This window comes from Periplaneta americana, chromosome 12 (genome assembly GCF_040183065.1).
Source record: "Periplaneta americana isolate PAMFEO1 chromosome 12, P.americana_PAMFEO1_priV1, whole genome shotgun sequence".
Taxonomy (NCBI): Eukaryota; Metazoa; Arthropoda; class Insecta; order Blattodea; family Blattidae; genus Periplaneta; species Periplaneta americana.
The window spans coordinates 42,257,433-42,282,700 of NC_091128.1; the positions used below are offsets into that span (position 1 = coordinate 42,257,433).

General features: G+C 35.3%; 1 protein-coding gene across 2 annotated transcripts in view; it reads right to left on the reverse strand.

Annotated features, from left to right (window-relative positions):
- The window catches only part of Mat89Ba (nucleolar protein 6 Mat89Ba), a 90,308-nt gene that overhangs the window by 6,909 nt on the left and 58,131 nt on the right, over window positions 1-25,268 (reverse strand). For both annotated transcript variants that reach the window (XM_069841155.1, XM_069841156.1), the window contains 5 exons: window positions 16,890-17,172; window positions 8,499-8,653; window positions 6,055-6,218; window positions 1,435-1,688; window positions 546-757 (listed from right to left, as the gene is read on the reverse strand). In XM_069841155.1, the coding sequence (XP_069697256.1) occupies window positions 546-757; window positions 1,435-1,688; window positions 6,055-6,218; window positions 8,499-8,653; window positions 16,890-17,172 (1,068 nt within the window). The remainder of the gene's footprint in view (window positions 1-545; window positions 758-1,434; window positions 1,689-6,054; window positions 6,219-8,498; window positions 8,654-16,889; window positions 17,173-25,268) is intronic.

The window sequence follows — 25,268 nt, forward strand, 5'->3', positions numbered from 1 at the left end:
ATTTAAGCAATATAAAAGTTAAAAGAAATTGTCGTTGAAAAAGAGTTGTTGTCTAGTGCCTTGCATTTGGCAATGAAGCCATTAGCAGGTTGAAAAAGAGTTAAAGTCGCTAAATTGGAGACACTGAACAAACCTGTACAACATGGCCCGCGCATCACATACTTCATCTGTTTATGCGATGTTGCCAAATCCTTTTCACGTGAACTTAGACTGCATTTGAACCAAGGTAATTTGATTGCGGAAAAGTTTTATACAATAGAAGAACTGTCTGAACTCGGTTCACTTTCCGATCTTCGATCGAAGTTGATCTTTACTCAGAGAGCTTTATACAATTGGGCCTTAAAATAATAGAATACCCAAACCTAGATGGTAAAATGAATATTAAAAGAATTAGGAATGACTTAAAGGCAAGAAAAAATTAACAGCCACACAAATATTTTCAACATGTCTTTATGATATGAAGAAACTACTGGACACAATCAAATACCAATTATTAGGCTCTTTTTCAAGATTTAAATATTGTAAATTAATAGCCCAAAACACACCTTCCAGTCAGATGCAACTGGTGAAAAGAGAAGACCCTCTATGACTCTGAGTGCTTCCTCTGCAAGAGCAGCCACACGCATGAGGATCTGTAATGTGGGAGCCTCCTTTGTCCAGACAGAATTCTTCTTGTCATATGGAGTGGAGAGAAATAGAGCTGGCAATGTTGAACGACTGCTACGGAACCAAGTTTCAATCTCTAGGATTTCATCTCCTGTGAAACAATGGTGATATATTCTCTAAAAATTTCCATCCTGCTTTTATTAAAACATCTGCTTTGGTTAGCACAAGAAAGAGTTAACATAAAATTAAAATTAATAACACAAACTACATTTATCATACGATGAAAGAGTAATGGAACGGAGAAAAATTCCCTCCGGAGCCGGGACTTGAACCCGGGTTTTCAGCTCTATGTGCTGATGCTTTATCCACTAAGCCACACTGGATTCCACCCCGGCGTCGGACAGAATCATCTCAGTTTTAAGTTCCAACTCTTGGGTTCCCTCTAGTGGCCGCCCGCTGGACTACGTCATAGATATCTATGAACCTAGGACCGAAGTCCACACATGTGCTGAGGTGCACTCGTAATGAGTGACTAGTTGGCCGAGATCCGATGGAATAAGCGCCGTCTTAAATCACGAAGTGATTTACGCATATCATATTCCGTCTGTTAATAATAATTATTTAAATCCGTGAATTCCTAGAAATGTAACAAACAATAACAATACTGCCATACTGTTTCAATTGTAAGAATTGTACACGTATTTATCTGTGGTGCTGAAGGTGAATATGGTGAGGGTAATACTGTCATTGTCAACAACTCAGCATTAGTAGACAACATCATAACTCATTTGATGCTCAACTGGACACAGTGCTCAGCAAGATACTCACTGTTCATTTCGCCATTCAGGTTGAGGATGACAGGTTCTGTGTTCCAATTAATGTTTGCCAGAAGATGGAGGAATTGGAAGAAGCCGAGCTGTGGCTGGTTTGGAGGGCTGAATGGTTCAGGCATGAGGTATATCGATGCAACTAACAGTTCGGTGCACACTTCTGGAAAGTGATGTGGGTCCAGCAGCTGTGCAGAGAGCCATCGTTTTGCAAGACAGCATGTGGGGCCATATGAAGGGAACTGCTGGTGCAGACTGCAGAAAAAAAAAAATTAAATATTAAATATAATTATGAAAGCAAACACTTCAAAGACATTACTAAACTTTTCTACAAGTAATACTAGTAGTAATTATAGCAGGAAAATAATGATGCTGATAATAATTTTATTAGTGACAGACAAAATATGAAATTTAATATTTTAAACCATTTCTGCTAGCGGTATGGGAACAAGCATTTTCTCGATTCACGATGTGTACAGATCAATTAATGTCAAAAAAATTTCATATTTCATATTCTTTCTATCAATTTTCGTATTTCATAAAAATCTCATATGCTTTTATAATATCACGATTTTTTCTCCATCCATTAATATTTCTGTAATTATCACTGAACTGGGCTTTCCAGACATTATGAGACAATAGAGGTTTTTCCAGGAAAAACTTGAATAACCAAAGCTACCCATTCCACTAATATTTCTGGATTTCCAAGGGCAATTGAAAGCTTCAAATTCTCCTTTAGAGCAGTGTGATCACTCCTTCTAAGATGAGAGATATCAAACACAAATTTTATAAATATTAAAATTTAGGCAATTACAACTGCAAATGTATGCTGTTGTGAAAGAATATATATTAAATTTGCCTAGATCTATAATTTTAATCCTAATGCAACAACAGCAATACATATAACTTACCGTATCTCAAAAACAATAAGTTGATAACCCTATAATCTTGTATGCTGTATGCAGGGTGCGAATTATTATTTCTGATGAGGGGGGATAGAATTCTAGACAGAGAATACCATACATAAAATTATTATTATTATCCTCATTCGATACAGCTCAACGCTTGGTCGCACTGAGTTGTTTGTCTTGCATCTTAATTATAATAATAATTATATCCATGAGCAGGCTTAAGATAAGATGTGTAATTCCTAAGTTACTGATTGTCAGCTTGCCTGTGATGATAATACATCAATAATATTTTCTTTGCTTACTGTATACTGTACGTTATAAAGTATACTCATAAAAACAATTATATTTTGTGATGGGGGATAGAAGTTATCCCTGGCAGGGATGTTAATATGAATTTATGAGAGGGGAATAACTTTTCAACAAAGGAGAGAAATCATCCCCATCCCCCCTGTTAATTCGCACCCTGGTTGTATGTAGTTCTCAAAACTATTGACTTGTTCAGTTTGTATCCAAGTGTAGAAGTCAACACAAGACAGATTAAAATGAGTTTTAACAATTAATGCTGCTTTAACTAAATTTATGGAGGCACAGTTATTTTCATCATGTTCATGAGGCTAGAAACTTGTTCCAGACTTGCATTGCTCCCTGTAAGACACAACAAAATCTCAGCAAATACATTTTTGCACAATTTCACCTAACCGAAGCTGCCAATACAATTTCAGTGAATCTCATTACATTTCGCGCGCAAATAAAACCACTCTCATCCACCGCTGTGGAGTAACAGCTAGCGTTCTTGGCCGTGAAACGAGCAGGCCCGAGTTCAAATCCTGGTTGGGTTTTTTCTGAGGTTTTTCCTCAACCACTCGAAGCAGAAATGCTGGGTAACTATTGGCATTGGACCTCGGACCCATTTCGTCTTCAATAGTATCATTTTATTAATCATCTTAATAGGTTACCAGGACATGGCGGATATGGTTCAAGGATCTGCCTATAGGCAGCATATGTCTGCGGGAGCTGCACACATCCAGCCAGGCCGCAGGGGCTTCTAACCGGACTGTTGGCGACCAGGGTAGTGTAAGCTCCCTCAGACAGATGGCACCTTGGTGAGTCTGAAATCGATGACGACATGATGATTTTCTGGTTAAGGATTCAGCAGATTCAAGCATATGAATTGAGAACAGATGCCATTGATCTGAGGAAGCCGCAGAACAACATTACAGGAAGGCGGAGGATCAGGACTGGATGCTGTGGCTGAATCAATTTGATGACACCATGCAGTGAATCATGTGGTTGAAGAGCGATCCTGAATGGACTTCACCAAACATCCCAACAAGGAGGCTGCACAATAAGCTTAAGGCTGGGTGCTTGCCTGCGGCCTTCCTCCAAAGAAATAAAAAACCTCTCAAAACATTTTCACCAGTGCAAGGAAACTAGGACATTTTTGCATCCTGAGTAAACATTTTGAGGCAAAGTAGGACAAAGTAGCAAATACTGTGAATATCCTAGTAAAACAGAAATGTCTGATCACCCTACTTTAGAGCCTCCAAACTTGTAGCATCAATGAATTCGAGAAGCCAAAATAAGTGGTTTCTATTCCACCTTTACTCATTCTTTCAAATCCAGTAAAATATTTTAAACAGGTTCCAACCATCTTTGTCTACTTAATTTCTCCTATTTTTGCAACTACATGGGTTTTAATCTTTTGTCAGAAAATATAGTAAAGTTACTTGTGTTATACTGTAATGTGTTGAGTCCAGCCAATGCAAGAACTATTTTTTATTCAGTATATAAAATTGAGTTACCTAGTTTTTGCATTCTAATAAGCATATCACGATGCTGAAAAACTTTAATGATGCAGATTTATTATATTTTATTTGGTAGCATATTAAAACAAACAAAACTAGTAATCTCTAAACACTTATTTTGTAGGTAATGTTGAAAACCAGTTGCAAATGGTTTAGGAACGAAGATATTTTAGCATTAATTTTATTTATTTATTTATTTATTTTATTTTTTTACTGAATTCAATTTCATATTCTGATATTTTGACAAAATTTCCTTCACATTGTGCCGGTCTCTAATCATCATTAAGTTCAACCTTGGGGTATTCTGCAGTTCAAGTGAAATGATATGAAAACTTGTTAAATACAAAATATCACCTTCTCTTTACATAATCTGTTTATGTTGTCAGCAAACAGCTGGATACATTAAGAAGATTGATTCACATAAGCTGTTTATCACAACCAGAGATGACAATTCCTTGACTTGTACCATGGCTGTTAACACTACAGAATTTTATTATTTTATATATATATATATATTTTTTTTCCATTCAATAGAAAAGGTCCAACGCAAGGCAGCAAAATATGTCAAAATGGGAAAGGGTCATGGTGAAAAGATAGTAAAGGACTTAGGGTGGGAATCTCTCAAATCAAGGCGACAAAAAACCAGACTCACCGCACTGTTTAAGGCACAAATGGGACACAAAGCATGGACCGACATCAATGCTAGATTAGCAACACCATCATACTTAGGCAAGGCAGATCATATTAGGAAGTTTAAATGTAGAAAACAAAGAACGGACGTGGCAAAATTTTCCTTTGTTAACCAGACAATAGTAGACTGGAACAGCTTACTTGTGGCAATCTTTCAGGGTGGTCCTCTCAAAATCAATACATTTAAGAAAAGGTTGAGAAGATTAGACTGAAAATGTAATTGTAGGTGCAGTGTAATTATCTAAGTTGTGTCATGTAATTAAGTTGATATGTGATTAATTAATATGATATGTAATTAATTAAGTTGACATGTAATTAATTAAGATGATATGTAATTAATTAAGTTGATAAGTAATTAAGATGATATGTAATTAACTACGTTGATATGTAATTAATTAAGATGATATGTAATTAATTAATATGATATGCAATTAATTAAGAAATATAATTAATTAAGTTGATATGCAATTAAGTTGATATGTAATTAAATACGTTGATATGTAATTAATTAAGATGATATGTAATTAATTAAGTTGATATGTAATTAATTAAGATGATATGTAATTGAGATGTAAATAAATTAAGGTGATATGTAATTAATTAAGATGATATGTAATTAAGTTGATTTGTAATTAATTAAGGTGATATGTAATTACTTGAATTGGTAATAGTTGGGTGAAATAGAAGTACCTATAAGTTAAGTTTACTTTTGCTTATTGTAGGCGTTATTATAGAATAGTTTTATTTATAGTCCTAGGTTTACTGCATCTATTTATTTATAGTTAGAAATAAATTTAGGTTTATTTCCATTTTATTTATTTTTCTTTTATTGCTGCAATTATTGTATAATTATAATGGTATTATTGTATATTATATATCAGTGCCACCAGGTGTATACCCAATTGTAGTGTTAATAAATACATATATATATATATATATATATATATATATATATATAAAACTGTGATGTATCATTAGTGAAATTATAGTACCAAAAAACAAAACCACTCACTTCAATAAGGTATGAAGCTCTTAAAATTAACCAATATTTATAAATTAGTCCTTTATATTTATGTAAAGAAGTTTATACTTCATCGATCTTTTATCTAGCATAACCTTCAATAGCTCTTAGAAATGATACGAATTTACTAAACATTAACTGGCAGACATCTAATGCTAAACTTGCTCAATGGATCTCAGATGCAGCCCACTTACCCATGCAAGGCGCTTGTCAGTTTTGGGAGGTGGATGATGCTCTTTTCAAGGGCAAGGGACTCCTCAGTGTCCCGGTATTTTGTGACTCCCTCTGGGGTAACAGTCTCCTTGAGAAGGACAATCTCACGCTGATGTGCCACCTTCAATTGAAACACAAATCCGTCCTGAAAATACGCAAAGAAAGATAACTACTTAATTACCATAATATAATTATGCAGAGGTGATGGACTTATGATTACAGATAAGTATGATTTTCCAAAGACTTTTAAGATAACTAGACCAACCCTTGGCAGTGGGTAGAGAGAATGGAATAACTTGAACACAAGGTCAACAGCCAGGAGGGTGGCAAGAAATGAGGACTCGAGCATTTTATGATGGTAGCCTTTCATACAGATGTCAACATTTACAAGCTAGAATGCCGAACAACAAAACATGTCCCTTTGTATTTTTGACAGGAAGGTTCACCACAATGATGATCAATTAAGCTGTAAATGTTGTGTTGTTAATGCAGTCAATCACTCTTTTGAAGTTCATTTACCAAAATAAAAGCAGCAATAGTAATAGATTAACAAAGTGATGTCAGGTAATTTGCTGCAAGCGGTTCTGAGTAACTAGGGAAGAGGGAATAGACATTTAAATAGATAAATAAAAGTCATCTTCATGTTAAATCACTTGTAAGATATTTATAACAATAAAAGTTTAATTATTACACATTTCTGTAGCCTCTAGGTTTATAGTATTTGTCTTTTTGGTAGGTGGTCTTCAGTGTAACTTTTTAAGATAAATCACTTTTACCTTGCTTATAATCTCTTTCAAGTCGATGTTATTGAAATTCAATTGTAATTAGATATACAGGGTTAGTTAAAAGTCCCGCACCACCTAAATAACTTTTGAAGCATGTGGTTCAGAGGCATGAAACTTGGTATGTGGGGATAACCATATACTAAGAACTCAATAATGGATTACCGAGTTTCTTCTACTTCCGGTTTAACCGGAAGTAACTCCAACTCTCTTATTTTAAATGGAACACCCAATATATATTTTTTTTATTTTTGAATAAAGCTCATTAAGAGCGTTAAATGTTTCAAAAAGTACCCACACTTGATACTTCTGTATAAATTCAGTGTTGCTAAATAAAAATGGAAGTGGTGCAAGATATTCCTAAAGCCTGGTTAAATCATTCCTTAAATGGTTTCTATGATCGAGTGACACATTGTAAAGCAGCTGAGGGCTACCAATTTGAACACATAATTTAGAAGGTGAGCTAGCTTTGTTTTGTTTTTGTTAAAGAAGAAGTATTTTATTATTTTAATATTTGATACACTTCTGTTTTCTTGACTTAGCAACATTGAATTCGTACAGAAGTATTGAGTGTGGGTACTTTCTGAAAAGCTCTTAATGAGCATTATTCAAAAATAAAAATATATATTGGGTGTTCCATTTAAAATAAGAGAGTTGGAGTTACATCTGGTTAAACCGGAAGTAGAAAAACCTCGGTAATACCAGTATTGAGTTCTTAGCATATGGTTATCCTCACATACCAACTTCCATATCACTGAACCGTATGCTTCAAAAGTTATTTAGGTGGCGTGTTTATTATTTTAATATTCGATACACTTTTCTGTTTCCTTGACTTAGTAACACTGAATTTGTACAGAAGTATCAAGTGTAGGTAATTTTTTAAAAGCTCTTAATGAGTACTATTCAAAAATAAAATAATATATTGGGTGTTCCATTTAAAATAAGAGAGTTGGAGTTACTTCCGGTTAAACAGGAAGTAGAAAAAACTCGGTAATACCATTATTGTGTTCTTAGTATATGGTTATCCCCACATACCAAGTTTCATGTCACTGACCCGTAGGCTTCAAAAGTTATTTAGATGGTGCGGGACTTTTAACTAACCTGTATAATAATAATAATAATAATAATAATAATAATAATAATAATAATAATAATAATAATACTAATAATAATAATCTTGCTCAGGATAGGGACCAATGGCAGGCTTATGTGAGGGCGGCAATGAACCTTCGGGTTCCTTAAAAGCCAGTAAGTAAGTAAGTAATAATAATAATAAATTATTATTATTATTATTATTATTATTATTATTATTATTATTATTATTATTATTATTATTCTCAAGTTCTCTTTTGCCATAATGAATCTTTCCTATGCTATATTATAGAAAATGACAAAAATATTTTACCTAAAGATTTTAAAATAAATGGCACAATTTTAAACACAATTTTATTTGCAATTATGAAATTGCTTCTTAAGAATGACAAGCATTTATACAATACTTACAAATTATTAACATGGTATTTCTCCATGATGTGTATCAGTGAATGCTCTTAATGTAAGTTTTGGATACAACAATATGCTTTCTGTACATTGCACATTGTAACTGCAACTCTTGCATAGAGGATAGCTTTCAATGCACATACCTTTAAGATGCGGACGCAGTCAGGATAGGGTTGAGCTGTTAGTTGGAACTGCTTTTCCAGGCTGTCTGCAATCTTAATGTAGAATGCAGCTTTGATCCTCTGCACAGCATGAATATCACTCGGCCACTTGCCACTCATACTCAGCTGAATAACAGCTGTGTACAAGGTTAAAAGAAAAATAACAGTGATCATATATCTTCATATTTTGCACAGATACTACATATCAAAACAGACCTAACTACTTTTCCATAAACAGTATTTTATCTAGTGCTAAATTGACTCACAAAGTTCTAAACTCTATATGTAGTGGAGGAAAATAGATATAACTGCACTGCCATCTCTCCTGAAAATTTACAGATTCAGTTCTTAATTTGCTTTCTTGAATCACTACATAGGCTTTGGCCCTGATAACAACTGACAGGGCTGGGCAAAATACTGACATCCAAGTATTTCAAATACAAATATAAAATACTCAAAATAATTGTATTTGAAATAGAAATACAAAATACTTTTAAAAAATTAACCAAAATACATTTGTATTTCAAATACTCAAAATACATTTGTATTTCAAATACTCGATAAAATACATAGGTCTAAAGAAATAATAATACTACTGAAAATATAAAATATTATATTAACATTACCTCGAAGTTTTATATAAACACTGTAACTGAACTTCTTCCTTTTCCCAGTCAGCAATGAAATTATGCTACATATGAATAATTACTGCTCCCTTTGAAAACAACCAGTTCCTCAAATGTTCATAAGATAAGGATCCCCTTGCTTGTGAATGAATAAATCCTTCAAAACAGAACAGTCTTTCTACAGGCGTAGAGCAACACAAACTTGTATTATATTTATAAAAGCTTGTTTCACTGTTGGGTAATTCTCTAGAGTACACAGGGTTGTCCCTTTGCCATTGAGGAATTGTATGAGCTCATACTCCACAGCAGACAAGTTATTTTCTTTTTGCTTTTCAAAGTCTGTTTTACTTGAGTTGAAAACATAAAAATTGTTTTCATCGTCTTCATTGTCTGAACTGACCAAAGATGTAGCAGACAATTGCTCAGCTGATTTCACACACATATTCTGTGTTCTCTCCTTATCACTTAGTGAGGAAATGTCAGGTAGCCATCTCATCTTCAATGATGGGTGGAGCAAGCTGCCAAAATAGCTCAATTTGCTTCTGGGATCAGATCAAACATCACTCTAAATCTTGATGAAAGTGAACTTATTAGGATTGGAGTTACTTGGAACAGATGGCGTAGATTACTAGGTAACAGAATATGTAATCTGTTTTTAAGGGAAATTAATGTGGGCAAAGTTGGCCGTAATAGCACGTCTTCTCATTTTGCATTAAATCAAGGGCTACGGCAATGGGTTTCAGAACTGCACACCATTATTCAAGGTACTGAAACTCAACATCTTTGAAGGTTGGCAATCCCAGTTTTTCACATATACTGTTTATATCATGTTTGAATTGCAATATTTGAGAGATTGAGTCATAAAGAGAAATCCAACGAGTTGGGCAAAGAAACTTTAATGGATATTTCAAGACATCTGATATAATTTCTGAGTATTTGAGTCTCCTAGACGCATTCCATAATTCTAAACATTTAGCAAGTGTTGGGTGATGGATCCTTGATGCTGTTGGAGATTTCTTCATGGCATTAAGGAAATCAGTTGTGGCACGAAAACTAAGTGTTTGGCTAGCACGACTGAAATGGGTAGGCAAATAAGACAAAAATTCATTCTTCAAATCGAAATCCAAAACTTGAAGAACAAAAAGAAGAAAAAAGTATTTTGAGTATTTGAAATACAAAATACATCAATTTTATGTATTTAAATACAAAATACAAAATACTTTCGAAAATCCTTACAAATTACAAAATACAAATGTATTTCAAATACTGCCCAGCCCTGAGAACTGACTAGAGAATTATGACGAGCTAGTTAAGACAAGCACTGTATCTTTAGAAAACATATGCACAATGCAAGTCCTAAATCTAAATTCTGTGCGTTTGGAGAAGAAACTGCCTGACATCTACGAATGACATTCATTAAGCCTTGGATGCTAATCAAATGTTTGGTTATGGTTATAATAAACGATATAATACAGATGTCATTAGAAAAGATTGTAATTCAACCGTTGAAGCTGAGTAAGATTTCAGAGCTATTAAAATCTGTTAGGCACAACAGACTGACCTCACGGTTTAAGTACTAAGTATGAACCAACCCTGCCTTTGTATTCTGTATTTTTGTTAGGTCAATTCAAAAGTCATTAGACATAAACTTATCTTTTAATGATATCTTAAAGATTCCTTAACATTATTATTATTATTATTATTATTATTATTATTATTATTATTACAGTAAAACCTCGTTAATACACTTCTGCTTATAATGCTATGCCGTTTATTATGCTCTCTTTATATAGTCCTTGGTCCTTGGATATTTCAATATGATTCTGTATAATTTTACCCTCTTGTAATGCTCCCAAATCCCACTTGTAGAGCTTTTTTTGGATGGGAAATGAGTAAAAAGTTTCGTATAGGCTAAATTGCGAAACTTATGTTTTAAATGTGTGGTGAAGAAATATGTTGCTGTGACTGTACTAATGACTATTGCACCACGAGTACAAGAAAGAAATTTTACCCTCTAGCTGAAAAAACCTGCGGTCAGCACTGTCGGAAGTTGTATCTACTAGTACTTTCGTTTGTATGAAAGGATTTTAAACACTCAACAGTCTCCCTGTTAATACATTCCTGTCCTTTCTGTAAAATTTAATCATCCTTTGATTTCTGTGGGTTGTGCAGCAAGTTTGATAGTGCAAAATGACAAAGCGGAAATCTCTATTATATTAGTGTTGCTCCTAACAGTGTATCAATTGAAATTATTTATAGTGACTTCAACCACATAGAAAATGTTAATAGCAGTACAAACACAAGGCAAACAACAATCAAATACTTTTTTCCATATGAGATGAACTTTTATTTGCATTTTGTATTCTAATGCACAATAAAATATGTTTCCTATGAAGTGGTAACTAAGTAGTTTTCCCCATTTCATAAATCATTTCCCGTCTATAGTGCTGTCCTGCTTATAATGCTTTAAGGTTACAGTCTCTTGACGAGTGTATTAACGGGGTTATACTGTATTTGAATCAGGGAATACTAAAATGTTCTAAGTCACTATTTTTACGAAATTGATTTAATGGCGGGAAGTCATTCTTTGAAGGTAAATACAACTATGTATGCAAAAATATTCTAAGTCAAGTCTCTTTGCATGGTGATATAAGAGTTCTGTATTGCGTAGTGAAAACAAAAACGTTGTGAGTCAGTGACACAGAACCATTTTGTTTCCATTGGCCAGACTGACTCAGAGGGTTTTTGTTTGTATTGGCTAGATTGTTCTCCCAGTAAATTGAAATGGTGACAGCTGAGTTTGTTTTGTAAGATTTCAGTGTTAGTAAGAGATTGAAAATGGAAGGAGAAAATATAAGTAGAATTAATCAATCAAAAAAGTTTTATTCACGGCTTCAGTCTGAGATATGTTCTGACAATTCTAAAGATCAACATCATTTTCTTGCCATTGCATTCGATTATATGCAGAACATTTCATTGCCAGTTATCCCTGTACAAGGCACTTTTTATCTGAGACAACTAAATGTCAACTAATTCTGCATTCATGATGTCAAGAAAAACCATGCAAATTTGTATATTTACAATGAAGGCATAGCAAAAAAAGGCCCTAATGAGGTGTGTTCTTTCGTTTTCGAATACCTTAGCTCTGTCCTAAATGATATAAAAGAAGTTCATGTTTACTGTGACAACTGTGGAAGCCAGAATAAAAGCCACGCTCTCAATAGTGTATTTATGGCCTTCACAGATTCGGGGAGATTTGAGAAAATTGGACAATTCTATCCTATCAGAGGGCATTCTTTTTTGCCCTGCGATAGGGATTTCGCAATTGTCAAAAGGACCACGAGAAAACATGACAGATTTTACAGCATGCATCAGTTGACCAAAATTATTATAACTTCAAGTTTATCTAGAAAGTTTACAGTAGGAGAAGTTGAAATATGTGACATTAAAAATTTTAAAGACTGGTGGCAAGAGTTTTACAAGAAAACATGTGTATCCGAGGAAACAAGAGGGCGACAGGTGCAGAAAAAGAAACGAAGTGCAATTTGGTATAAGTTCTGTAATGCATTGTACTTATGATGGTGACACAGCTGTTAAAGGTACCATAGTCACAAGAAGCCACATTCATGGGTTGTTAGTAAACACGTACAAGCTATTGCACAACAGTGACCCTCGACCATCTTTTCCAGTGCGATTAGCGTACGAGACAGGTAAAGTACATATAAAACCACAAAAAGTAAAAGACATTAGATCACTATTGCCATATGTACCTCTAGCATACACGGACTTTTATGAAGAGTTGTTAAACTTGCCCACTGGAGGCGTAGATAGTGGAGCATAGGAGCAAGAAGTTGATTAAAATAATAAAAATTGGCCTAAAATACGTTTCTATCCAGTACATTTTGTTAAAATGTGAGTTCTAGTTGACACTATTGTTTGTACACAAAATAGTTTAGACAAAATAAATATTCCATTAACAATTTTTCAATTTCTTATTAATTTTCCCTCAAGTAAACTAAAAGGTTCTAAGTCACACAACCCAATTCAATTTTTTTCTCATATATTTTGTTAAAATGTGAATTTTAGTTGACACTTTTGTTCGTACACAAAACAGTTTATAGAAAATAAATATTCCATTAACAATTTTTCAATTTCTTATTAATTTTCCTGAAAGTAAACTAAAAGGTTCTAAGTCAGACACCCTAATTTGAATTTTTTTTAGGTTTATAGAAGAAAAAAAAAGTGATTTTGGTCATGATTTAGCTCAAGTTTAGGTCATATATTAAAATTTAATTTTTTCATATTTTTAAACAAACCCTGAAAGTAAAGAAACAAATTTTTTTAGTTTTCCAAAAAACAAGGTTGGATGACTTAGAACGTTTTAGTATTCCCCGATTCATTTAAAATTTCGCTCAGTGTATGAAACTGGTCTCCATCCAGCATTATATGCATTTGGGGAGCGAAATCTGGTTACGACCAGCTAGAACGGCTGAAGGGATCATGGTGCTAACCACACAATACTCCAACTCTTCTGGACGATCATTCACCTCTGTGCAGAAGCATGTGGACATGAAGCCAGCTATCTGCTAGTCGGCCTTGGCTCTTAATGTGCTTTATTTATTTTTTGAAGATGAGGAAATAATGCATTGATTTAGTCTAAATGTTTCAATGAAGATGACAACAGTCTGACAGAAAATCTCGGTCAAGTTATCCAACTATCATGAGGAGTAAACTAACCAAGAAGTTCTGTAAACCAACCATTATCAAGCACCTGAAAATGGCCAACAACACTTCTCTTTTCATAGTGAATTTTTTCTGTCGCTTGTGCAAAGCTTCAGTTTACAAGGATCCAGCATACAAAATGACAAATGCATACTCTCTTCCCAGCTAAAGATTGAAGTAAATGTAAATAAATGCACGTGGCATAATGGTTCCTGATTGGTTATTGAACGCACAACACCTCCAAGCTCATGCTTGTCATCTTCTTCCTCACATTAAAATAGTTCCTTCTAAAATAATAAAATGTATAATATACATGGAATATGGATAAATTAAACATGCTTATAAGAACACTTTCTTAAGATTTAAACAATATGTTTATATTAATAGTTTCAGATATTGCATGATCAATCATTGTAACGTGTATTATGGCAACGTGCATGCGTAATAGGCATTAAGTTCCTCCCAAGGCGATGTGCAGCTTCACAGAGCACATCAGCACAGCTCGTATAACACAGTGCGAGATTCAGTGTTGCCAACCTCAAAGAAATTTCTGTAGAATTAAAGAAATTCTCCACTCTTCAAAGAATAACATTTAATCACGAACCTACAGAAAAAGAAAAGCCACTATTCCCAGTAGAGAAATAATGAACTCTTCGATACCAACGCGCATATATCTAACTAATGAAAATTCTTCAATATCCCTATATCCCTGTGTTACTGAATCACCGTGTCTGTCAGCACAAAATTCGTCTCCCCTCTGCCTCTAGCACGTGTGCTTTCTGAGAACGATCACATGAAAGATGCCTTTGTGAATCCTCAACTTCGTCTTTCTCGCATCATATGAGGTCGAGATCAGTGTCTCAGTTATAGTTTGTTCGTGGCAGATGACAGTGATTATTGTATTGTACTGTAGTAGCTTATTGTTAAAGCAGTCAGTACACGAAGCGTGTGTTATAGTGTTGTGGTTGTGTCAGATATGCAGGGAATAGAGCCACTATTAAGTTCTGATTAATGGTATATTAGTTCACACAGTGACGTAAGTAGAATCTAATTATTATATTAATAACATTTTAACATCTTTATTAAAATCATGTAAGCAGGGTTGCCAGATGTCCCGATTTGGCAGGACATGTCCCAATTTTCATATAAAAGTCCCAAGTCCCGCTTCGATTCGAGGCGGGATGCAAAATGTCCCTCTTTTAGAAAATTAACGTCACTTGTATAATTGTATCGTTACCTAGTAGGCTAACTATTTTGCCCTAGGCCTAAATAATTACAACAAATTTAAATTAATTTTCTTAACAATGTAGGTTTTCATATTAGAAAAAACGAATATTTTGGCAAATGTAAGGTTTGTAACAGCTAATTCAGTGGTGAATATATTTCTAAACATCTAAACAGAGACGTTCATCCCAAATGCATGGCGAAGAGAATGGAGAAAAGCTTGTTAAAAATGCTAAAGTCCAGTAATAAATATGTAGGAAGCTCTCAGAATGTATACTGCACGGTATGTTAAATTATGGATTTCGAGCAGTAATATGGTGTCATAAAATAAATATGAATTCAGGTTTCAGTAAATTTGATGTTTTGTTATCAATTAATAAACACTGAAATTTAAATATTTTGTCACATCTGGTGTCATCTTTTGGAATTTGTGCTTTAGAATTAATAAAAAACAGCTGGAGAAATCTATGAGACAGAACTACTATTAAGTCATTAAGTTACTAATTTGGCATAACATATTATTGCTACAACCCTTCAGAAAGACGCCAGAGAAACGTGATGTAACCAAATTTGATGTAACTTACAGCCAGATAAATATTATTTTGTATTGGAAACATGTATCTACGATATGGTTTTTAAAATTAAAATTTCAATTTTGAGATTCATATTAGTTTCTTCAACTGTATATAAAGAGATATTTTTATTTCGTTTTTTATTTTTTTTTTGTAGTCATGAAAATGTCAACTCTGCCCATATTCATACTATTCGTTCTTTAAAACGAAACGTAAGTGCTGTATATTATGATGAAAAAAGAATGTCCCTCTTTGGTAGATCTAAAATCTGCAACCCTGCATGTAAGTCTTGTTATTAACCCTCTGTGAGCATTTTACTGGTTACTTTAATGAATGTGTTGAAATGTTGTCTGCAATATATCAGATGATGGCTGCCCTGCGTGCTCACTTGCTGAAAATAATGCACCCTGGTGGCTGCTTTGGTAGCTAGCTTGTGATTGCGGAGTAATACATTTCGGTACTGAACTCTTACTTTCTTCAACCCAATGGCATTAGAGCATCCGAGGCCTAGGGGTTCATTCCCCTTTCCTTCCTCCTCTTTCTACTTTTCTGTTCCTAGTGCTGACCTGCTATGGCACTAAAATCGTCCTCCAGTGGCTTAAGGAGGGAAAGCTGGTGATCAACAAGATCTCCCAGCTAGGTCCAATGGACCCGTCCCGTCGACCAACAGCAGTTGTGGTCCTCCAGACACTCTGGGGGTTGTGTGTAAATGAAGTAGCCATCAAAACGTTAAAATATGGTGTTCACTTAAATCAGCTACAACTTGCCATTTTCACTCCAACATGAAATCTCAAGGGAAAAAATGGAACTCTCTGCATCATAATCCATAGTTAATTCCCGATTTATCACGAAAATCGTCTGTAGCTGCATTTAGATTGGCAACAGGCCATGATTGTTTGGCCAAACACCTGCATAGAATTGGAATATATCAGTCCCCTAACTGCCCACTGTGCAACTCAAACCAAGAAATGGATTCGGAACATCTCAAAATCTGTGCTTCAGTGGCTGACCATGACAATATCTTTGAAAAATATTGGAGTGCAAGAGGTCAAATGACTTTATTGTCAAACGCCTGGCATTAGAAAACAACAACAACATTTCGGTTTTGTTTATGTCTACTTCAATCTTTAGTTGGAAATAGTTTAGAAGACAGAATCATACTGTTATCAGTTATATTACAAAAAAACAATTCACTGCAGAAATGTGACAGAACAACCACTGACAAGTACCTTCAACAGGAGGCACCCAACGTGGGACAACAGCAGTAGGGCTCTGCATCATAAGCAGAAAGCTGCGTCCATCTAGCAACTGTTGCTTGGGTACCCTGCGTGTGGTGGCAAGGGGTGGAAACACTTCAGAGTACCGGAACACAGGCGATGTCCCCTGCAGACCACTCACTTCCAGGGGAAGGTCCTTGAGCTGCCGCAGCTGCTTCCCCAGACTGTCCAATGCTCCAATAACTCGCGCTGCTGCCTCCTCTCCTGTTCCATAGTCGAATTCAGCTGGCTGCACCTACAGACACACAGAGAACCCTCAGCTAATGGAAAAGAATGCAGTATTTCTCTTAAAAAGGGAGAGTATTTTTAATGAGGCATGATAAAGATTGGTTGGTTTTCAATAATGAGCACTTAAAAAAACTAACATGCGAAAGTTACGAACTGGAAAGGCAATACAGATAACTCAAGCTAGGAAGCTGCCTGGAGAGGAGAGGTAGTAAGCCAGTGATGTCAACGAGAGAGCAAACGTGCTCATAGCCCGTATGCGCTGATCAGAGCACGTAAGGCACGCAGGTACAAGTCACTGGTGAACACAAGGGTTGTACATTACACATTGATGAAGAAGTCGTTCAGTAAGTTTCAGGCTGACTGGACTCTTGACTTCTTGTGCAAGTGAAAGATGAGGTTGGTTTGTGGAAATTATTTAGTTATAAAGACAAGCAGTGTCGAACGCCTGAAATTATTAGTTCATCTAAAGAATGATATAATATTCAAATTAGTTTGATTTTATTGACATTAAATAGTAGTAAATGTATGTAAAGATGTATTGTAGAGCTTCTTCCTCACAGCATTGTATTTATGTTTTCAGAATAAAGTACAAACAAAAGTGTGTGCTGCTAATGGCGTAAATTCGTTACATGTCAGTTACGAGTTGTGTCTATAAATTGTCCACATTTTCGTACATAAATTCTCAGTTTAACTATGTTTCTTATTATTACGATATTGTTCTGTCCAGATATTTTGAATTACGTGAATATTTATCAGAATTCATAATAGAAAAACAGAGACAGTCCAGAACTAGTTGACTCTACATGGACCGAGGAACGTAACTAACGTATTAGAGCATCTGAACGTTTTTAAATTGAGATCGCAAGGAAAGAATCAATTAATCTGTGTTGACAGATATTGTTAAAAGCTTTCAGATGAAGATTTCATTGTGGATGTCGCAGATCTCACAGTACAATGTTTATAATTTCAACGCCTTCAGTCACTGACCTTCTGTTCAACAGTGTAAAATACTGCAATGTTTTAAAAAATCTCTGGGAAGAGTTCCATAGACGATTTAAAGATACTCATCTATTCCAGCTCGAGTTGGATTTGTGTTGGCAAAAAACAGAAAAAAAACACTTCTGAATTACGCGAGAAGTCAGGAATTTAAATTTTTTTCTAAAAGTGTGATGATGCTCATATAAGTAGTACATGATTATGTAACAGTTAATAAAATAATTAGGCCTAGGCTAATTATAAGCCTCATTATGTAAAACTGCTTAAGTTAAAGAGAAGCTATGTTTATTATTTGTTAGCCTATATCCTACTATTTCATAATTAATTGCATTTATTAGAGAGGTACATGTTGCAAAACATGCTTTTATTTCTTGTTTTCTTGTATGAGCGTAACACATTATCTATTACTGAAGAGCAGTTTAATTCATCTTGCAGTGGTAGGCCAATAGAGTTCATTTTGCTCACCCCTTCTTGTTCACCGCTACTGCTTGTAGAACAGATTCATTGGAACCCGTGCATGCTTGGGAGCACGTAGTGTCTTTTGCGTGCTCTGACCTTGACATCCCTGTAGTAAGCGAACAAAGGGGGCCCACCTACGCTCCAATACCTATGTATAGTCACATTATCTGAAAAGTTGTCCTCTTGACATTCTTCACTACAATATATCGAGCAGTATTTTAATACATAATAATTCGTTTAATATTATTGGTGCTAAAAATTTATTTTCTAATTGCAAAGGTATATTCATTAGTACAATATATGATTGATCTAAATGTCCCATCATTCTTCTATTTATATGTGCCCAAAGTGTAGATTATAATGTTGTCATTAAATTTTAATTTTTCACTGTAAATGGAGGAAAACAGATCACTTATTTATCTGCACAATATGAACAAACAATTAAAGGAAGAGACAATTGAGTTTCTATTTAGTCATTCCAAAGGAATCTTCTTTACTCCCGATAAATCTCCATCTGAATTGCTGCTTACTTCATCTTCTGATTCTTCTTCTTATTCTCCAGACTTCTCACCTAAATGAATAATGCAACTGTCCACAGCTTCTTCTATTAGAAGAATCTGCTTCACATATTCCTCTTCATATTCATGGATTTTTCACACTTCTTCTTCCAAGATTCTTCCGTGATTTCATTAATTTTTTTTCTTGTCAGTGCTATGTCGTCATCCATTTTGAATGTAGTTTGTTTGCAGCAATTATAGTTAACGTCATCTTTGAAACTCCTATTGCTGCTGTCACTCTTTCCCGCACCTTCATAACATCAATGAGAAATATCCCGGCTTCGCTTTCTTTTTCCATGAATTTCATCACATTATAAATGACCTCGCGAGTTTTGACTATGAAGAACTTTGCCCGATAATGTACTACTCATCATAAATGACAGCCACACATAGACATGTTCTTACACAGAATACAGCCTTCTCAACTGTTATTAGAACTGAGCTGTACCGTTCTAGTCCACAGTGCACAGCAGTAGGCGGACAGTGGTAGGGGAGATGTGCTTTATGCGCCTGCGCGAACGAGGCAGCTTGCTAGTTTGAGGCACCTGTACTTTAATAAACCCACACCGAGTTTTACAGTATGAATAGTAGATTTCTACACATATAGGTTACAGGCACAAACAACCATTACAGAAATGGCTTTCTGAAATGATGTCGTCACCAGTATCTTGACTACACGAGTTACAGCTTGTATTCTATCAGTAATTCAATCCAGATGCCATATTTACTCGTATAATTTCCCTACTTTATCTCAAAATTCTGAGAAAAATCGAGGGGGAGGAAATTATGTGATCACTACAAAATATAGCTTAAATACCATCAAAGTCCACTACTATGGAGTAATAGTTAATCAACCTGACCGTGAAACGAGCAGGTCCAGGTTTGGGGTTTTTTCCGAGGTTTTCCCTCACTTGAAGTAGAATTGTTGAGTAACTTTCGGCATTGGGCCTCGGACTCATGACGCCTTCATTAGCATCATTTCAATAATCATCTTTAATAGTTACAGGTTGAGGGCAAATCGTAAAACAGTGAACGCTAAGCTCCACCCACGACCCCTTTCCACTTTTCCCCTATAAGCTCCCAACACACTCTAGCGGGAAAGAGTGGAAATAGGGGTTTAGGGTGGGGGTGACATCTAGTGGAGGAAAGTGGAACAAAAGGAGTGAATGCGGCATCTATGAAGCAAAAGAGGCACACTCTCTCTCTCTCTCTCTCTCTCTCTCTCCAGCCTCTCCTTCTCTGTTCCTTGCTTCATGTCTCTCTCTCTTTTTTTTTCTTATGACTTCGCAGTGGGTAGTATTCGATCCGGGTACCTTCCTAACGAAACGCACACGCTTTTTGGTCACGCTTTAGACCTCTCGGCTACCGAGGCGAGTTGGTGGTAGAAGGGAAAATGAATATATTTATGTTCAAGGGAACTGCCATAATGTCTTGCAGAAATGCAATATATGTGTCTGGTGAAATGGCGCGGGGGACAATGACCGAATAGGGTGGATAGAAAGTGGCGGGCTTGTGAATTTAGCTTGGTAGGGATTGACTGTGGGGATGGCATAAGTGTTAACGCGCGCTGGTAGAGCTTCATTGTGTCTGTGTCCAGCTTCGTGTACAGACGGAACCACGTGTCTGGTGACTATTGTGTTACTTCGAGGACAGTGCAAAGTTAATAGGTGAGTGTTGTTTTATGAAAAACCCACATTACATGTGGTTGTTGTCTAATGCGTCCTAATTTGGTTGTATTGTGTATTAGTACGTGTTAGTTCGAGGAAAAAACTTATTGTGTTGTAAAATATGAAATACGTGCGAGGCGGTAGGCAGTGATCCACCGAAGCGGAGCAGAGAGTAGAGAGAGAGAGAGAACAGGCAAGCGAGGTCCCGAGCGGCGAGGATGGGGATAACTTCCCCTACTGGCATTTGCTGTTTCACGATTTATCCCAGGTTGACCAAAAGGACATGCGAACATGGTTCCAAAATTCATCTACAAATGGCATCTGTCTGTGGAAGCTGCATATATCCAAAGAAGCTGCAGGAGCTTCAATTAGAAGACTGGAGTAGACAGAGGGAGTGTAGCTCCCTCAGATAGATGGCGTCTTGGTGAGTAGCGAAATTGACGGCTGCATATCCCTCTGGTTAAGGATGCAGCAAATTCAAGCACGTGAATTGCGAAATATGCCATCGATCTGAGGAGGTTACAGAGGAACATCAAAGGAAGGCAGAAGGCTGTTCCTGTTCATGCGGACCCTGTCAGACCTGGAAGCTGTGGCTGAATTGATAAGATGGCATCAAGCAGTGAATCATAAAAAAATACCATCAAACAATTTTATTCATGTCCTCATCAAATTAATGTTTAATATTAAGTAACTACAAGTATATATACAATTTGTATAAGTATGGAAAATTCTGTGGCTTTTCTTTGTACCACTGTGTATCAGTTCTAATGCCAGTAACCTTAGCTTGACTAATCTCAGATCATGGCATTAAACTTAACACATAAAATATTGATATTAAAAATTAATTTGATTAATTATTACGTAAATAAAATAAATGTACATGTATTTTACACTTTATTACTTTCAAAAGACAACAAAGCCAGATCATCCATTGTGTCATCAGAGGAATCATAGACATTTTTCATTATACAGGGTGATTCAGGACCTCTGTGACAAACTCTGGGGATCGATATATCTCGCAATGCGGATAATTTTTCATGAAATAATCCATGTTCTCCGACGCCTCATTTAGGAGCTATGCGACATTGGAAAAAAGACAGGTTTTAGTGATACTTACAATTAATTATGAAATGAATTATTCATTTATTTCTTCAAGTACCCTTGCAGACAGTTTACAAGTGTCCTGTCATTTTGCTGCCCTGTTTGAATGGAGCGCCATTGAGAACTCTTCACAATGTGCAGGAACATGTGATTGCAACATGACGCCAAATGCACTGCAGACTGGTTGTACGAGCACATCTGAACAACATCTATGGAAAAGTATACCCAAAAGCCAATTCCGCATGACACAACTTTGCGAAAGAATTATATGAAAACAAATTATGATGTATGTATTAGTGACACCCACAACAAACTAAAAGACAGCACTATATGGGTGTCAATGGACAAAACAACAGACTCCATTAGACATGTAGTGAATATAATTGTAAGAACTTTGAATCCAGAGGGCCCCACAAAGCCTTACCTTCTCACATGTGAATCTTCGGGTGTTGTGAATTATTTCAGCATTAATTCAGTGTTTGAAAGTGCTCTGAAGTTGCTGTGGCCTTTGAAAGTGACTAAGAAAAAAGTGCTCCTTTTCCTTTCTGATTCCGCGCCATATATGATTAAGGCAGGGAAGTTCCTAAAAGGTTCTTACAAGAATCTCATTCATGTAACATGCCTGCCACAGAACTGCTGAAGAGGTGAGAAGTAATTTCCCAGAGATCGACAAACTAATTGCAAATGTCACGAAAGTGTCTGTAAAATTACCTTCACATATGACAGCAATCAGAAATCAATGCCCTGGAGTTTCTCTCTCTCCATCACTGATTCCAACGAGATGGGGATCGTGGCTATATGCATGCAAATATTATTGCCAATACTTTTCCACATTAAGAAAGTGAGTCAGTCATTTGATACCAGCGGTGCAGCTTCAATACAGATTTCGCAGGATTTACTATGTAACCCAAGGATTGAAAGTGATTTTAAATGTATAACATCAAATTTTGGATTTCTATGTGCTTCTATTGAAGTTTTGGAAAAGTCAGGTTCAAGCTTGAGAGGTCAAATTATGGTAGTCAGTGATATTGTGAGGAAAGTGAATAGTTTGGAAGGAAAAAAGTGTAGCAGACAAGACGAAAAAAATATTGGATAAAAATTATGGATATTTAGCTCTATGTAAAATTCGTGACTTAAATTTAAAATGAGGAAATTTGATACAAATTCTGAGATAAATAATGCTTGTGAAAATATTTAAAATATGCCCCAATTATTTCTGTAGAAGTGGATCAAAGTTTTTCTAGATATAAGGCAATCATTCTCATTCTCATTTGAAAATAATGTAGTTTGTTATTCACTGCAACAATATATGAAATTAAAAATTATGTAAAACAATAATTAACATAGTGAAATAAAAAAACTGATACTTGTCAATGTTATATTAGGTGTTATTTTCTACAGACAGAAAATAAAATATCTTTAAAGTAGTACAAATTCTTTAACAAAACAAATAATGTCTTTAAAGTACATGTAATTCTTCTTTAGGAGATAGTTGTGTTTCGAAGTCAAACGGGTGGCTTTCAACCACCCAAATGCTGTGGACTAACATACCATGACGATAAGAAAGAGTTCAAACGAACGAAACACACTGCGTTAACTCACCCCAATTCTGAGATGTACTCAAAGTTAGAGGTGCACAAAGCGCAATGGCAGTATAACAGCATATATTTCTGTATTACTGATAAACAAAAGTTTGTCATGTCAACACATAACAAACATGGTGTGGCGAACAATACTGTGTTTATCAAATAAATTAGCACTTGTAAACATGTATATATAGCTGAAATATTTTGTTTAATATGTGTCGTCAATATTTTATTTGGATGTACAGGGTCCAGTTGAGGAACAGACAATTTTAAACAGTGTCTATCTCTCACAGCACAGTTGAGGGTTGATAAACTGCAGACATATTCTGTTGCCTTTCAGTCATCATGGAAAACTGAAGCAGTGCACAACGAGCTTTTGCAATTAAAAGCTTTTACAGGAACGACAGTTTTGAGGCTACTAGGTGTGAATTTCGTCATTTTGATTTATGGCGCCATTATTCCATCCCATACACTCATGTGACTTACATTTTTATCCATACACAATTCAGGTACTACATCAATTAAAATATCGCGACATTCTCAACAGAACGGCATTTTGTGAGGAGATTTTAAACTGCTTGGAAGAAGATGAAGATTTCATTGGCACTTTGTGGATGTCCGACGAAGCACATTTCCATCTTAGCAGTAGTCACTTAAAGGGCGTCCTTTTTAAGAAATAAGTGGCAAATTATGTGCTTTATGATCTAATGTAGAATGTCATTCTAAAAAGTAAATTCTCAAGTCAACCACTATTTATAATCACCCATTCCTTCTGTCAGACCCACAGTATTCCAAATCGTGAACAGACGCATATAAATGCGAAAGAAATATTTTAAATCAATAAGCTACAACATAAGAACACGTTGGAGAAGGGTTATAACGCAAAGTAATACATATTAATTGTTTATATTAAAAAGCGTGTCTTATATTAATTTTCTCTAGCTGGGACTGAATCTATGCACCTTGAATTCAGAGATATACATGTTAACCATGGTTCAAGAATTAAAACAGGAAATCAATATCCCCAATTTAAAACAAAACTTACAAATTAAACCAAACCCTTTAACTCTATTAAATATAGAATATAATCTAAATTTAACAGAAGAAATACTGAAATCAGAAGTAAACACTGAAATACTGAAACAATTGTCTTTAGAGATAATTAATATTAGGTACCCTCCACAAAACTGGCTTCATTTATACACCGATGAATCCTTGATCTCCAGAGAACAAGGTGCCGGTGCAGGTGTTACGTGCTGTCTCTTCTCACTTTATAGATCTCTTGGATATGGAACAACAAGTTTTGATGGAGAAATCATTGCAATAAGTGAAAGTCTCAGGAATCTTCTATGCCACATCAATAAATTTAAGAATGCAGTTATATTGTCAGATTCCAAAGCAGCTGTTCTATCAATAGTCTCTAAACACACACCTTCATCTCAAACAGCAGAAATAACTAAAATCCTCTTTCAATTAATATCACTCAATAAAAGAATTGTATTCCAATGGATACCATCCCAATGTGGAATCCTGGGAAACGAGAATGCAGATGCTTTAGCAAAGAAGGGCAGCACTGCTACTTACAGACCTGTTACTATATCTACGTATTATTCTGTGAAAAGATTTAATAAATCTACATACTTAGACTTTAACAAACAAAATTTGATAACACAATCCCAAGGGAAAAATGGAACTCTCTGCATCATAATCCACAGTTAATTCCCGATTTACCACGAA